Source organism: Myotis brandtii, unplaced genomic scaffold (genome assembly GCF_000412655.1).
Source record: "Myotis brandtii unplaced genomic scaffold, ASM41265v1 scaffold199, whole genome shotgun sequence".
Taxonomy (NCBI): Eukaryota; Metazoa; Chordata; class Mammalia; order Chiroptera; family Vespertilionidae; genus Myotis; species Myotis brandtii.
Window position 1 is genome coordinate 1,479,363 of NW_005357414.1, and position 16,803 is coordinate 1,496,165.

At 36.3% G+C, this 16,803-nt stretch overlaps 1 protein-coding gene across 4 annotated transcripts in view; it reads left to right on the forward strand.

The window, feature by feature from the left end:
• The window catches only part of AMMECR1 (Alport syndrome, mental retardation, midface hypoplasia and elliptocytosis chromosomal region gene 1), a 125,169-nt gene that overhangs the window by 45,673 nt on the left and 62,693 nt on the right, over window positions 1-16,803 (forward strand). For all 4 annotated transcript variants that reach the window (XM_005865204.2, XM_014538821.1, XM_014538820.1 and 1 more), the window contains exon 2: window positions 7,453-7,563. In XM_005865204.2, coding sequence (XP_005865266.1) covers window positions 7,453-7,563 — 111 coding nt within the window. The remainder of the gene's footprint in view (window positions 1-7,452; window positions 7,564-16,803) is intronic.

Below are 16,803 nucleotides of genomic sequence, written 5' to 3' on the forward strand. Positions count from 1 at the left end.
GGGGGGGTAGTGGAGAGGAAGGGGGGGAAATTGCAAAGAGGCATGAGGAAACTCTGTGGTTTAGGTTATGTTTGTGTACATTTGTCAAAATTCATTGAATTTTACACTTAAATAGGTGCTTTTATTATAGCAATAATACTTTAATAAAGTTGATTTTTTTAAAGAAACATTTTAGAGATGAGGATGTCAATTCCATGTAAAAAAAAAAGCCTCAATCTCTCAGATATTTAATAGTAGAGAGAGGTTCTTGAGAGGTTGAACTGTTTTCTGAAAGTAAAAGGAGGGGGGAAGCAAAGGCAGCATAAGCAGCTCTGATACAAAATAAGCTCTCACTTTAGCACTTTGTCCCTAGATCCCACCTTTCTTCTTTCCCTTAAAATAAGGGGCTTGCTGAATTCCTGCTACAAAGCTGAGTCTATCCAGCTCCTTTCTCCCAAAGGAGCAAGTAATCCAATACAAGACTTTAAAATCAAAACAGTTACCTTCCTAAACCCAGAAAACATGTGAAAAACAAATATATCAAAGTTTTATTGCCGGTCTTACTTATTAAGCTGGCACATTACATTGGATCTCCTTGGAATAGGAAACACGATAAAAATCTAGAATGAAGAAGCTGGATAACTGTCCAGTTCTTTTTATATTAGTATTTAACTCAGTCAACATATTTTTTGGTAATTGAGATGGTAGAAGATAGGTAATTAGGTGGGAAAGTAAGTTATAGGTACCAAACCAAGCCAAGCCAAACCAAAACAAAAAAAAAACCACCATTACTCATTTTCATTATTTTGTTTAAAGTGTTACAAATCCCCCCACCCCCAATCATCCAGCATGCAAATTGTCAAATGGAAGTCTCAAAACACTGTTCCATAAAAATTTTGATGGCATAAAAAAAGATTTGACTATATTCAACAATATTCATTCTAAAACTCCTGGATCTAGTCATACTAGTCTCTTAGTTTTGCTTATATTGACTTTAAAAATCTTAAGACTACCAGAAGGTCACCTGTTTTTGCCTGGTCTGTTTTATATATAAAAATAATTAATTATTTTCATAATAAAGGCTGAGTCTCAAACCTTAAAGTTCTTTGAAGAAATTGTTTCAGAATAGGAATTTCAAATAGAAATTATTTCATTTTGGAAATCTATAGCAATTTGTCATTTAAAATTTAATGGAGTTACATTTTCAGATAATAAAGATTTGTGGTTTGTTCCTATTATAAGAAGAAACACACAGCTATTTCATCCTTACAATGCTACCATATGTTAAATTTAATACCCACTGCAGTGTCAACTAAGAAGAGAAAATATGTGCAAATATGGTATTTTTTTCCAATGCAGGTAGTTTTTTCCATTTAATTTGGGGCTATAAAAAAACAAATTAATAAGACAGACTATTGCAATATGTCAAGTCTGAGACTGAATTTTTTTAGCTTACTGAAAATTGTTGATTTGGTCTTGCTAACAGGAAGAAATGATTCTTTCAGCTCAAAAATTGGCAGAATCAAGCTAATCTTTTAAAGTGTGCTTGTGATTTGGCTGGTTGTATGTTGGTGGTGATTATCTTTGATTTACAAGGCACACACATACTTTCAACATTTCCAGTCATATGTAAGTCTTTAGACTGCCTCTCTTCCTCTGGCATTTGCCAGTTAAATTAGCATTATAAAAACAGGGAAAATAAAAACATAATGCTATTATGATAGAATTTCTGGGAATACCAGGTAGAGGAAATTACTGAAAGATTGGTAATTCCTGATTCACACTTTCAGATATTTGTGGTTTTCTATACTAAACTATGCTGTCTGTGTCTCCTTACTTTCTTGAGCTCCATGGGATACAGACTAATTACAAAGGTTGGAGGGAAAGTGTGGTATAGGCTATAATGGTGACTTAGTGTATTTTCCTTCTCTTCAGTAAAAGATTAGTGTGGCTGAGAAAGTACAAAATGCTTTAGAATCTTACCCCCATTTACCCCTTTCTATTCCTCTCCGTTCAGGGCTTTCTATCAATTTGAATTTCAAATTATCTGGAAGAGTTAAGCCTTATTCATTCATTAATCATTTATTCATTCGAAAGTCTCATTAAGTAATATGAATTACTTAAATAATCAGATGGTAAATGGAAATTTTGATGGAAATTTGTAGATATTCCTAAAACACCTGAGTTTGATGAAGGCTGGCTAAACAATATTAAAAAAATGAAGCAAGAAGGTTGAGAGTGCGTCAGAACAGGTGCTGGGAAACCATCAAAAATAAACTGATAGGTTTTGTTATGAGCTTTTAATGAGAATAGTGTAGACCAAGCATGTCAAATTTGGTATAAACATTTGTCAATTGGGTCTAGTGTTTCTAGCTTATTCAGCATTTCCAGTTTGCCCTGGTATCTTCTCAGCTAGTCTCTCTGAGGAGGAGGATATTTGTGCTTATGCCTACCTGCATGGTACTGTGAAGTATTCATGTGATTTTCCTATTCTCTGATATGCTACACACAATTTTTCCCCCTGTACTGGGGGGAAAATTAAATCGGTTGTAAGAAAATTTGAAGAATCAGCCAAGTTCTAACACTAACCAGCTTGGTGGCTCTGCATTTAGTCTCCCTGGGTCGCTATTTGGTTTTTGCCTGTAAAATGAAGAACAGGTAATTCTTCAAAGTTCTTTTAAGTAATAACTTTAGATACACTATTATATAAACTTTCAACTATGTGCTAACATTTTTGTTAGGGATTTGCTGTGGACTAGATTGTGTCCCCACAAGATTCATACATTGAAATCTAACCCCAACTGTGACTGTATTTGGAGATAGGGCCTATAATGAGGTAATTAAGGCTAAATGAGGTCATAAGAGTGGGGCCCTTATCCCATAGAATTAGTGTCCTTATAAGAAGAGACATTAGAGAGCTCATGTGCATGATCTTTGGCTCTTTTTGAGTGTTTGGAGGAAAGGCTATATCAGGACAAAGCAGTCATCTATCCAAGAAGAGAACTCTCACCAGAAATGGAACCCTGCTGGAACCTTGATCTTGGACTTTCCAGCCTGAAAACTGTGCAAAAATAAATGTCTGTTGTTTTAAGCCACCTAGTCTGTTGTATTTTGTTATGGCACCCCAAGCAGACTAATACAGGATTTAACCATATTGAGTATATATTTATGAATTGTATCTGTAGTTTATATAATTTGTAAATAATATACATAACTTTGTGTTGGAATAAGAAGTGAAAGGTTTTCACCAGGTGATGAAAGGAAAACTCCACCATTTCTATTTTTCTCTGAGTTGGACATTATGAGTAATTCAGTTGGATTTTTGAGCTAAGTAGCAGAAGAACCTGAACATAGTTGAGAAGCAATTATTATTTGTAGGCAGAAGGAAAGAACCAAGTTAGAGGGCTTCTCTCTTTACCCATATCCACCTACAATATTAATAATCTTGTTGAATACATATGTTATAGTAATTAGTATTACATTGGTGGGGATTGATATTGTTAATGTTACCACCTACAAACTTCATTCTAAATAATCTAATTCTAATGAAGAGCAAATTGTCAGAGTGGGGGCTTACAAATGTCTAAGGCTGCTATTTCTTTTTAACCTCTGTTTTTGCCATGTTATGGCTGGGGAAATAGGATTTAGGATAAAATATTGTTAAGTAAATGCACCTGTTTCATAGTTGTTCCCCTCTCCTACTAACATATTTCTAACCTGTTCTAGCCTGCATCAATAGGACAGTCTTAAAGAGGGGCACAAGAAGTGGCATGCAACTTGGACTGGATACATTGCCCAGGATACATTGCTTTTCTGTACTCATTCTGATTTCATGCAACTACATTTCCCTGAGAGCTACTACTATTGACCTGATGGTATTGGCTGCCAGTTGGCAGGGAGGATTCACTTAGATTAGGTAGTTACTAAGTGTTCCTGTCTACTGACTGGGAAAAAATGGAGAGAGTTTCTCCCAAGGTTTCTTAAAACATAGTGGTATAAAATGTTCAGAAGTAGGAAAATTCCTTAAAAAGCAATGTCTGCTTACCCTCAGATAAACATTTCCATTAATATTTCATTTCATTTTGAGCTCTTTTCTATTATGTAGTATTTTTTCAATGTATATAGGTGACCTTAAACCATATGGTAAAAGTATTTTCCAAAAATATTCCATTTCTGTCCTACCATGAACTATTTTCCTTATATCCTTGTCATTGAGCAGCTTCTCTCAACAGGCTTAAATCTCTTTTTCTACTTTGCCTATTTTTTCCCTCTATGTGTTGGGGAAAATAAAACTTTTTGTTGCTATTTTTAGATAATAGTGAATGTCCCTGTAGTCATTGCCCTGTACAAAGCAGTTATCACTCTCAAGATATAATCTTTTGTGCTCATTTACTGGTATGTTTATTCTGTTTCAGTCTACTTTAAAATCATCAACTTCCCAATTTTCTCCCATTAAATATCGCTTTTAGGTATTTTTTGTGTTTTTTAATTCCTTATATGTATTCTTTATAAAAGGTATTAGATGAGCCTTTGCAAATGAGGAATTAGAGTCCCAGGTTTTGAAGGAATAGTTTTATTCTGTCTACTAAAAGTCTGATTTCTTCCATCTTTAGGCATCTGCCATAAACACAGTGAGGTTGTCAAGTAGAAATCCTTCACATCTTTGACACAGATAGTTCCCCACAATACCAGAGTTAATGTTGGTAAGGAACAGGGAGAGTACAGACAATTCTGCATTGGCTTTGCCTCTTGTAAGAGCTCTTTAGAACACATATTCAATAGTGACTGAAATGAATAGAATGTTAAATCTGGAAGAGACCACAGTGTTGTGCACTTCTACATCTTCATGTTCTTAGTTATTATGGAGTGCCTTGTTTCCCAGGCTGCCCAGCAAAATGCAGCTTATCCTCTAGAGCCCTACCTCCTGACTACATCATCCCTTCATCAGTGAAAGCATCCTATATAATAAAAGGCTAATATGCAAATTGTCCCTACCGGCGGGAGTTTGACCGACCGGGAGTTAGACGTGTGCTGACCACCAGGGGGTGGTGTGGAACATGGCAGGCATCGGTGATGCAGCAGTGGAGGTGCTGCCAGCTCCGATGGGCCCCGACAAGAGCGGGACCTCGGCGGGATGGTGTAGCAGGTGAGCAGGCGGCGCCAGGCCAAGGCAGGTGCGAAGGGAGGCCCCAGCCAGCAGCCGGGCAAAGGGAGGCTCTGGCCAGTGGTGGTGGCACGCAGCTGGGGGAAGGGAGACCCCGACTGGCAGCCGCTAGGGACCCTACCTGTGCACAAATTTCATGCACTGGGCCTCTATTGGCATTATAAGAAACTGTATAATTCCCCCCACTATGTGTTTGAATGTCCTCCAACATATTTCATAACATATTTTTTAATCTGTCTTTTCTATTTATCCTACGAATTATGAATGTTTTCTTGAGTAGAGAGTATTATATATATTTTAGTGGGATAAATAAGAAAATTGAAAGTACTTTTAAAAGACTTTCATTTCTTGTGTTTCTGATAGGAAATGAATTCACTTGCACTTTTAGATTTCTCTCTCAAGTCACTGAGGAGAGAATATGCCCCTTAGTTCTGTGTTATTGAGAAGCCATCATGGTATTTTAAAGACATGTTATATCTAGTACAGTGTGGTTCACTTTGTTCAGGGTCTGCCAAGGGACATGGCTTGTGTAGAGATATTTTGCATAGGTGTTGTTGAGGATCGATATCTTACTGTCCATATAATGGTTGTTGACATTGACTCCTTCGAATTAGAAAGTAAAAAATGAAGAGGTGAAATTCATATTTAGAAATAACGTGTGAATTTTAGGATACTAATATTTGTGAGGAAATAATTCTGTCTAATTCTTGTCTTTCTGATCTAATATTAGTCAAGAGCAAGTAGAGAAAATTTCCAATGGGAGCATTAGAATCTTGTCTCAAATTATAAGATATTCAGTACACATGATGTAGAAAACAGAAAACCTGGAATTTACATTTTGCTTTTTATTTTAGTATCTTTACTGTGGTTCATTCAGCACTTGAATACTAATATCGACCACAGATTGGCCCTGTACTTTAGTCATCTTTTTCAGTGCCTCTGGTTATTTGGCTCCAGGAAGAAGGTAATTCTTAGTACTACCCCTTGGTTTGTATACTGTTTATTTGGGAACCTGTCTGCTGTTGTGGCTACCTGTCAGAGCACAATTTAAATGTTTGAGGTGGGTGATTGAAGTGCTTCAACAGGATATCTATTCAACCTCTGGTGACCCACTATAGGCTAATTTAAAGAAAGAATGTGTTCTCTGACTCAACAGCATATTATCACAAATACATGACATATGGTATGTTCCCCTAAAATTTAAATTTTAGAAAGTTGAAATCTATTATGTGATACTAACAATACTGTTAATACTCATATTAACACGAGCCATCCCCAACTATAGGTGTTTATTATTTTACAAAATGTCCTAATATGTGTAAATTAATTTATTTCATAAAACATATAAAGTTGCTTCTGATGAAAATCATTGCTTTTAGACTTAACCAATAAGTGAGGCTGTCAGTGGTTTGCTATAGAATCCAAACACTTACTGTATTAAACTTCATTTAAAACTATATTACTTTCTTGATGCCATTATATTACAGTTGATACTTTGGTAGTTGATGCTTGAGAGATTGTACTTATTGGCAGTAATTTTATCTAAAATTTAAAATAAATTTTCTGTCCATATAATGGTTGAAGAATTACTTTGTTAATAATGTTTGCTGTTGTCCTTCATCTCCGAACCCTACTCATTTTTATAAGCCAAGCTGAAGATGATCAAGCGCGATGAAATTTTCTTCTACCCCAGTAGCTTAATTATAGCAGTTTACTATGAACATGTCTGCCTTCTGTACTGGCTCCTAGAGAACAACAACTATGTTTTAGGCAACTTTGTATTTCGTGTAGCACCTTTTACAGCGCTTTGTCCCAATATGTTTAGTTAAGTATTTATTGAAATTGGTGATTTACCCCAGATTTTTTAAACTAGATTTATGAATGAATCAGTAATTTGAGGTTTAAATGAGGAATCAGGCAGTCAGTTATGATGGCATTTTGGAAATGATGGTTAAGGTCCTATAGTCAGGATTGTCTAGGTTGGAGTTCCTACTTTATGTATGAACTGTGAGACTGCCTCATACCTAAAATAGAAATGTTAGTAATAGCACTGGCCTCTTAGAGGTGTTGATGAGGCTAACAGATGATTTGTTTAAAACATTGATTGTGCTGCCTAACATAGGGTATGCTCAATACATTGTAGCTGTAATTATTGCTAAATGCAGTCCTATTGGGTTAGACACAGCCCCTTGAGGTCCTGCATTTGGTCTTTATATCTCAGGCATCTAACTTTGCATATAGTAAATGCTCAATAAATTCTTAAGTTGAATTGATTGATTGATTTACCCTGTTTTTATCTTCCATTACAGCCCACTGTTTGTAACATGGAAGATTGGTCGAGACAAAAGATTGCGTGGATGCATAGGTACTTTTTCTGCCATGAATTTGCATTCAGGACTCAGGGAGTACACACTTACCAGGTGAAGACCAATTTTTGTTACCTCTGTTTCTACATTAAAAAAACACACACTTGCAAAACTTGAACCTGATTATTTAATTCATTTTCCTTTACTGAATTGTCAATATTCTTGACTCTTTTCATGTTCAATATTTTTCTTCGACCATTTGCCATATCTCTGGTAAAATGTTATTGATATATATTATCATAATATAAAATACTGTGATTACATGTATTCTGCCATAGATGTTTTAAAGTGTTTCTTTTCTTTCAATACCAGATTATTTTGTTTCATTTGAAAATCAATGACCAAATGTCCATAGGTTACCAAAATGTATTATTTCCACAATTTTAGTCATTGTGTCTTCTCTGTTAGACTTTTAAAGAAGTATTGATGTCTGTTTCATCTTGCACATTTTGTTATACTTTTATGTATTTTTAAATGGAACCAGTAAGCTAGGAAGAAAATGATGCCACAGCCTGGCAGCATAATCATTCACATTCACACTTTACCCAGAATTAATTGCAGCTTACTTATTTTGTTTCATCTAACACAAAGACAAAATAATGAATGCCTCATTACAGTTTTTAGGACTTGGTTCTTAATTTTTGAACTCACAAAAAGCTATCTAGTATGCCATCTGGTTTTTTTTTTTCGTTTCAAGTTTTGATTTTTAGCAAATTGTGCTCCAAAATTATTTCAAAAGAAGAAAATTCCTTAAATAATAAGCTATTAGTAAAGGAATTTCCTGTTTTGTTCAGATTTCAGAGTGATTATCTAATACAATTTCTATAGTTGTAATATGTACAAGTGTCCGTCCAACAAGAAATTGTTCTCTCCTGACTATTGGTACTTGGGGCAAATTGCTTAACCTCCAGTAGATAAAGTAGTAATTACTGTATGTATTTTGTTCTGTGTACAAAATAGGGATGTTAGAGAGATGTTAGAGGAATGAAGTAATAATCAATCACTACTTTGCTTCAGGATTAAGGTTGTGGAACATTCATTATTTATTGTAGAATCACATAAATGCAGTTCATAACACCAGTTAATAAGATGCTGGTAACTGAGCTCCACCTTCTTTTATTTGAAGGTGGAGCTCAGTGCTACAGGATTTTCTTAGCTTACAATGAAGCCCAGAAAAAAAAATCAAAGACTTGGAGGGTCACATTCATTCTTAGATTTTCACAGGTATTAGAAACTTGGTGTTTGGACTTGATTAAATAACAGACAGGCAGTAAAGGGATCAAAACACATATTCTGGAAATAAGTACAAATTGCTAAAGATAGTATAAATGCAGGTCTAGGCATGTTAGTTTTTTCCCCTGATGTGAAATACTATGAACTAATTTTTTTAAATTTATTTTTTTATTGAATTTATTGTCAGAATTGAGTTGGAGACTTTAGCAGATTCTGCCAGTGACTACGTCTTTGGGACAGGTGCATATGAAATTACACTTTTAATAGTTAATCAAGGCAATTTATTATGCATTTCCTAATATAATTTGTTATGAGGAACACTGCCTGGTTCCTTGGTATTGCCTGAAGAAAAGGATTCTATGACTAAATATATTTTGGAAGCACTGGCTAAACAAATTTAAATAGATCTGCTCACTGCAGGACTTCGCAGAACTTTTTATGTTCACAGTATTGTTCATCTCTAAGAGAGAGAGAGAGAGAGAGAGAGAGAGAGAGAGAGAGAGAGAGAGGAGCCGGCGCTGGAAAGCTCACCCTCATTAACCCAGGTGGAAACCTGGGCGTTAATGGAGCCATTAGCCGAAGGCCGTCCTGGGGGAGGAGGAGGCGGAAGCCAGGCTCTGAGCTCATTACGGTAATGAACCTGGGAGCGGACTTGGACCTGGGGGCTCCGGGAGCATCCGCAGCGTCCTTCACTCCAGTATCTTATGCCATTAGTGTTCTAAGGAATATATTTTCAGATACATTCATTCTGTTTTAATTTTTTTCTTTTTCTTTGTGGTTGGGGAGTCTGCGTTGATGTATGGAAACCCTATGTACTTTCTAATGAAATGTGCCAGAAATCCCAGTATCAAATATTATACTTTATAAATTTTTATTAGTTGTAACTGTAGTAGCAGTTCGGTTTTGTTTAAAGAAAATGTGCTTTTTTTTGGCCTTAATTGATAAGAAAGGATGAAAATATCCAACTTTTCTGGACTTATGGATCTGTCTCCAAGGGTAATTACCAGAAGAATTACAGTATATATATTTTTATAATGTGATTTTGAATTAATTGTTCAAATAGTTGAACTTGGAAATTTCCTACATCTGTATACCTGATTACCCTCATTGTAGTCTATGTCTCTTCCTGTTTACTTTTTGACTTTTTCCTCATGTTTTTATTACAACTTCTTGAAAATGTATATATCATATTAGAGATATGTGTGTTTGTGTGTGTGTGTACACATATACATACCCGGTCTTCTCATTTTTGTTTTGCTTAATTTCGTTTGCTTAATATGATAATAAGAAGTTATTTAGAAGAGATGGACAAAAGAAAACAAGTCTTATAATATGCAGTTGCTCCTTTTTTCATTTCAGAATCAAAATTGTGGCATCATTTTTAAAAGTTGCAGTATAATATCTTTCAGTCCAGTAGGGCACTTATTACTTCTACATGCTGTTGCTGTTGTTACTGTAGTTGTTATTATTATTGTTAATAGCTTACACTTATTAAGAACCTTACTAAATGTTAGATACTGCAAAGGAGCTTTATATGCATGTTCCTCACAACAACTCTTAGCTTGAATATATTGAATTTATTGGGTTGACACAGGTTAATAAAATTGCATAGGTTCCAAGGGTACACCCCAAGTCAAGTCTCCTTCCATCACCATTTATTTCCCTTTACCTGCTTCTACCTCCCCCCACTTTCCTTTCCTTCTGGAAACTAAGATGTATAGAATTTAAATAATTTAACCCTTTACACATACAGCAAGTATTAAGTGGTAGAACCAGGATTCAAATCAGGCCATCTCACTGGAAAGTCCAAGCTCTTAACTGCTACATTTGAGATGAGACAACATAAATTTTTCTGAGAATATATGTTTTGCAGCTTCATCATGAAAAAAAATAAACTTGAAAGCAGATTACTATAAATTGCATAAATCGTGGATCAATAATTCTTTAAAAATTCTAGTTAAGAGTTAATATTGAAATTTTGTTATATTTTTGATTTTAGGAAATCCATAGATGGGATGATAAAAAGTATGTAACTTGGGTTTGTATAGACTAGTCAGAAGAAAATTCACTTGGATTAATATTAGAAAAGGATAATGCTTATTACAAAAGCATACTACTATATAGTATGAAATTGTGTTCTTTGGCTACATGTAAATTATGGACTAGACTCCAAGAAAAATACTGTTTTTCTTAACACAATAATTGGTGATTCTTGTAGTCTATTCTTCCAATCTTAAAAACCCATAAATCATAAAATTTACAAATGGAATAAAATGAACTTGGGGCTGGGGATAAAAAGGAAGGAGAAAGCAAAACGAAAAATAAACAATGAAATTAAACACTCCCAGGTACAGGTATCTTTTAAAAAATCTGTCTTTTTACTATCTTCAACTGTGATTAGACTATTGTTCACTTTTCAGAATATTACTCAGCTGTAACCTTTTTTTATTGATTAAGTTATTACATATGTGTCCTTATCCCCACATTACATCCCATCCCCCCCACTCATGCCCTCACCCCCCTGTTGTCTGTGTCCATTGGTTAGGCCTATATGCTTGCATATAAGTCCTTTGGTTGATCTCTCCCTCTTATCCCCACCCTCCCCTACCTTCCCTCTGAGGTTTGACGGTCTGATCAATGCTTCTCTGTCTCTGGATCTGTTTTTGTTCATCAGTTTATGTTGTTCATTATATTCCATAAATGAGTGAGATCATGTGATATTTATCTTTCTCTGACTGGCTTATTTCACTTAGCATAATGCTCTCCAGTTCCATCCATGCTGTTGCAAATGGTAAGAACTCCTTCTTTTTTACCGCAGCGTAGTATTCCATTGTGTAGATGTACCACAGATTTCTAATCCACTCATCTGCTGATGGGCACTTAGGCTGTTTCCAAATCTTAGCTATGGTGAATTGTGCTGCTGTGAACATGGGGGTGCATATATCCTTTCTAATTGGTGTTTCTAGTTTCTTGGGATATATTCCTAGAAGTGGATTTACTGGGTCAAATGGGAGTTCCATTTTTAGTTTTTTGAGGAAACTCCATAATGTTCTACACAGAGGCTGCACCAGTCTGCATTACCACCAGCAGTGAAGGAGGGTTCCTTTTTCTACACATCCTCGCCAGCACTTGTCATTTGTTGATTTGTTGATGATAGCCATTCTGACAGGTATGAGATGGTACCTCATTGTTTTGATTTGCATCTCTCAGATGATTAGTGACTTTGAACATGTTTTCATATGTCTTTTGGCCTTTCTTCTGTCCTCTTTCAAAAAGTATCTTTTTAGGTCCGTTTCCCATTTTTTGATTGGGTTGTTTATCTTCCTTTTGTTAAGTTGTATGAGTTCCCTGTAAATGTTGGAGATTAAACCCTTATCGGTGATAACATTTGCAAATATGTTCTCCCATGCAGTGGGCTTTCTTGTTGTTTTGTTGATGGTTTCCTTTGTCAGCTGTAACCTTTTTTTTGTATAATGTATACATAACATAAAATTTACCATTCTAACCAATTTTAATTGTATAGTTCTATGGGCTTAAGTTCATTTGATGTGCATCATCACCACCATTCATCTCTAGAACATTTTCATCTTCCTCAACTGAAATTCTATATCCACTAAACATTAACTCCCCATTTCCCCCTCCCCCAGCTCTGACAACTTTCATTCTACTTTTTGTCTCTATGACTACAACTCTTCTAGGTACCTCATATACAATATTTGTCCTTTTGTAACTGGCTTATTTCATTTAGCATAATGTCTTCAAGTTTTATCCATGTTGTAGAATGTGTTAGAATTTCCTTTCCTTTTAAAGCTGAATAATATTCCATTGAATGTATCTACCATATTTTGTTGATCAATTCATCCATCTATGGACACTTGAGTGGCTTCCAATTTTTGGCTATTGCAAATAATGCTGCTATGAACACAGGTGTACAAATACTTGTTTGAGTACTTTTTTCAGATATCAAATTTTATTATAACACTATAGGGTTTAAGAGTTTGTAATTGATGCAGGAATAGACAAATAGATCAATAAACTAATTTTGGAATTACAGAAAAGCTGCAAAAATGGTACAAAGAATTCCCTTATATCTGCTACCCAATTACCCCTAATATTACCATCTTATGGTTGATTTTTAAAAGAAACTTTAAACATTACATATGAAATTGTTTCTATTTTGTTTTAATTTGTGATGGGTTTTTTTCCCCTATTAACTATGACCTTGGAAACTTTTCCTTGTGTCTACTAATCAATTATCAGTTGTATTTTCTCCTTTGCAAATGTTTTTTATTGTTTGAAGTATTACATATGTCTCCTTTTTCCCCCATAGACCCCTCCCAGACCACTCCCACTCCCCAACCACTCCCACTCCCCAGGACAAGCCCCCACCACACCAGTGTCTGTGTCTATTTGTTATGCTAATATGCATGCATACAAGTCCTTTTGTTGATCTCTTACCCGCCCCCTTGACAAGTACCCTTTTTTTTCTTTTAGAAAGTTAACCATTTTATAGAAGACAATGATCTAGTTTGTTTGTGGTCCCTTAATCCCTGAAACCTAAATATAAAAAAAATGAACAGGTACTTTTAAAATAAAATGCCACTCCTAGATTAAGTTATTTATAAACATACTGTTTTAAAATTAAAACATTTATCATAGTCAAGGTATATGTTCTCTTGGTTGAAATTTTTATTTTAGATTGAAGTAAAACTATATAAATAGGCTGAGGATTTCTTCCCCATTGTAAAAATGCATAGTTTCTGCAGAAAAACTTTGTAAAAAGATTTATAACATGGAAGTATTAAATAGGCTATTCTTTCCTTGTCCTTGGAGACTGTGTAAAAGCAGTAAAGACTATAGCAAATAAGAAGCAGGATGGAGGACTCAGAATTATTGATAGAAGTTTATCCATGGTGACAAATTAAAGTCCACAACTAACTGTTAGTGGTCAAAACTTCAAAGTAGAAATATTCTTTGTCCCAGTTGAAGAAGAATAATTCCTAGAATTTACCAAGCTATTTGCATTTATGGCTTTTCATGTTAGAAAACAGAGGCAATTTATTTCCTCCCTTTGAGTACTTAGATTATATACTTTTATAGATAAGACTAGAGGCCCGGTGCACAGATTTGTGCACCAGTGCGGTCCCTCAGTCTGGCCTGCGGGTATCAGGCTGAAACCAGCTCTGTGACATCCCCCGAGGGGTCCCAGATTGTGAGAGGGTGCAGGCCAGGCCGAGGGACCCCACCGGTGCACGATCGGGCCTGGGATGGGACCATGGGAGGGCTCCAGGGTGTGTCCAGCCCATCTCGCCCAGTCCCTATCAGCCAGACCCCAGCAGCAGGCTGACCTACTGGTTGGAGCATCTGCCCCCCTGGTGGTCAGTGCGCATCATAGCGAGCAGTTGGACACAGCATATTAGGCTTTTATTATATAGGATAATTAAAACTCATACAGATGAAGACAAACATCACATTCAAAGAATATTCCTTAAAATTGTTGGCCAATAAATTGTCCACCAAAGTGTAGGTTTATTTCTTTGTGAAAACTCAAGTTGGTAGTAATTTTTCAAGAATGAAAATCATATATAAGTTATTAGTAGATGGGTTCTTATTTTGTAAAAGGAATGTGGATTCTAAGTGATTATAACATATACTAGATACCCGGTGCACGACATTTGTGCACTGGGGGGGGAGGTGGGATCCCTCAGCCCGGCCTGTGCCCTCTCGCAGTCTGGGACCCCTCGGGGGATGTCCGACTGCCGGTTTAGGCCTGCTCCCCCCGGCCCTAAGCCAGCAGGCAGACATCAACTGAGGGGTCCTTAGCGTTGCTGTGGAGGTGGGAGAGGCTCTCACCACTGCTGCTGTGCTCGCCAGCCATGAGCCCGGCTTCTGATTGAGCAGCACTCCCCCTGTGGGAGCACACTGACCACCAGGGGGCAGCTCCTACGTTGAGCGTCTGTCCCCTGGTGGTCAATGTGTGTCATAGTGACCGGTCATTCCGCTGTTTCGTCGATTTGCATATTAAGGTTTTATTATATAGGATAAGTAATTAATAAATATGTTCTTATTTCATAAAAGAGAAGTGTGGTCTGTCCTCAAACTTAAAAGATTGTCTTTCTTCTAGTTTACTTTGTTGTACTTGGAGCTCTTCACAGTGAAATAATTATGCAGGTGTGGGAGGTGTCTGGAGCTTGATTCTGAACTGTGCTACTTTGTTGTTGAACTGCTTAATTCTGAAAAAATAGCAATGGAAGTTTGTTCCTTTCTAGGGAAGAGTGTGACCACATAAAAAGTGATATGTTTTGTTTTGGAGTTTTGTTTTGTTTTGTGTGAGTGAGGGGTGTGTGTGTGTGTGTGTGTGTGTGTGTGTGAGAGAGAGAGAGAGAGAGAGAGAGATTGATTGCATGTTACAGCTGTTCACTTACTATTAGTCTTCTTGAGGTAGTAGAACTAGCTAACAGATATATTTTAGTACTTTTAAAGGTCTTGGCTAGATTGGGTATTTCTGGGTGATTATAAATTTGTTGTAATATTTTGCTTTTATGTTTTGGTGTTATAATCTGTCACTTTTCTAAAGCACTATGAGTTTAAAACCATTGTAAGCAGCATAATTTATATTTTCCCCCTTAGGGTAGACTATTTTGTGATCATTATTATTCTTTACTAGAGGCCTGGTGCACGACATTCATGCATGGGGGGGGGAGTGGGGTCCCTCAGCCCGGTCTGCACCCTCTCACAGTCTGGGACCTTTTGGGGGATGTCCGCCTACTGGCTTAGGCCCACTCCCTTAGCGCTGCTCACCAGCTGTGAGCCCAGCTTCTGGCTGAGTAGCGCTCCCCCTGTGGGAGTGCACTGACCACCAAGGGGCAGCTCCTGTGTTGAGCATCTTCCCCCTGGGGGTTAGTGTGCATCATAGCGACTGGTCATTCCACTGTTCCGTCGATTTGCATATTAGGGTTTTATTATATAGGATTATTTTAGGTAACTAAACTTGGCTCATTGTGAAAATGCCCCTCCACCACCAAATTTCATATCAGTTCTTACAGTAGCATCACCCATATTGATTTTTCTTATGAAAAGAAAAGCTGTACATGAGTCACTTCTGACTGTACACTATTGTCATGGAAGCTCATTCTGGAAATGTTAAGGTCAGATTATTTTTGGCAAGTATCTGTGACAAGACTCCGGGCTAAAATATGCTTTTTGAAGAAATAAATTAGCTGTATCTAAAGCACTATGCAAATTAATTAGCTTAGTTTACAGTCTACATGTTGTTGCCTTTTTATAAAAGGCAAGATGGTCTGCTTACTAAAACTTATACCTAACTTGTTAGCTGCAGTGTATAAATTACCAAATGGGAAACTGTCAGATTTTATAAGCTTTTAATTTAAGGTCTAGCTTAGAACTTAGATTGGTATATACCCTTCACTCAAAATTATCCATAGGATAGGATAGGACAATTAAATATAATCTGTGGAACTCTAGAATTTTCATTTTAGCTGCTAGTTTAATGCACTCCTTCATTATCTGTGGTTGAGCTAATGTGAAGAGATGTGGCCAAAAAGTAGCCAGCAGGATGTGGAAAGAGTGACTAAAGAGTAAGAACCATTCCCAGTATGGGTAATAGCTCCTGAGTTATAAAGAATGATCTGATTCATATAGCACCGAGTGCCATAGGAATTAAATGTAGTGAATATATCAAATTCTAAATTCCTTATCACATGTTTCAGATATTCAGAGTCTCCAGTTGAAGTCCCTATGCTGCTTTGATCAAGCGTTACAGGCACAATGCCTTTGGGTAGAAAAGCAGAAACGGCCATTTGTAAAAAAGTGAAGGTATATTAGAAGCTGAAAATGGGCTTTTGCTCTTGGTTCATAAGGAGAGGGTAAACCAAGAGAAATTGACCCCATTCTTACATCTAACTAAACTTTACCATTTTTCTCATAGAAGGCTGCAATTTCCCCCTTTAATCATGTTTAAACATTCATTCTGCATATCTCATCTAAATTTTGCCTTAGAAATTTATAATATAGTAGGAGAGAGATGAAGTTATATAAATA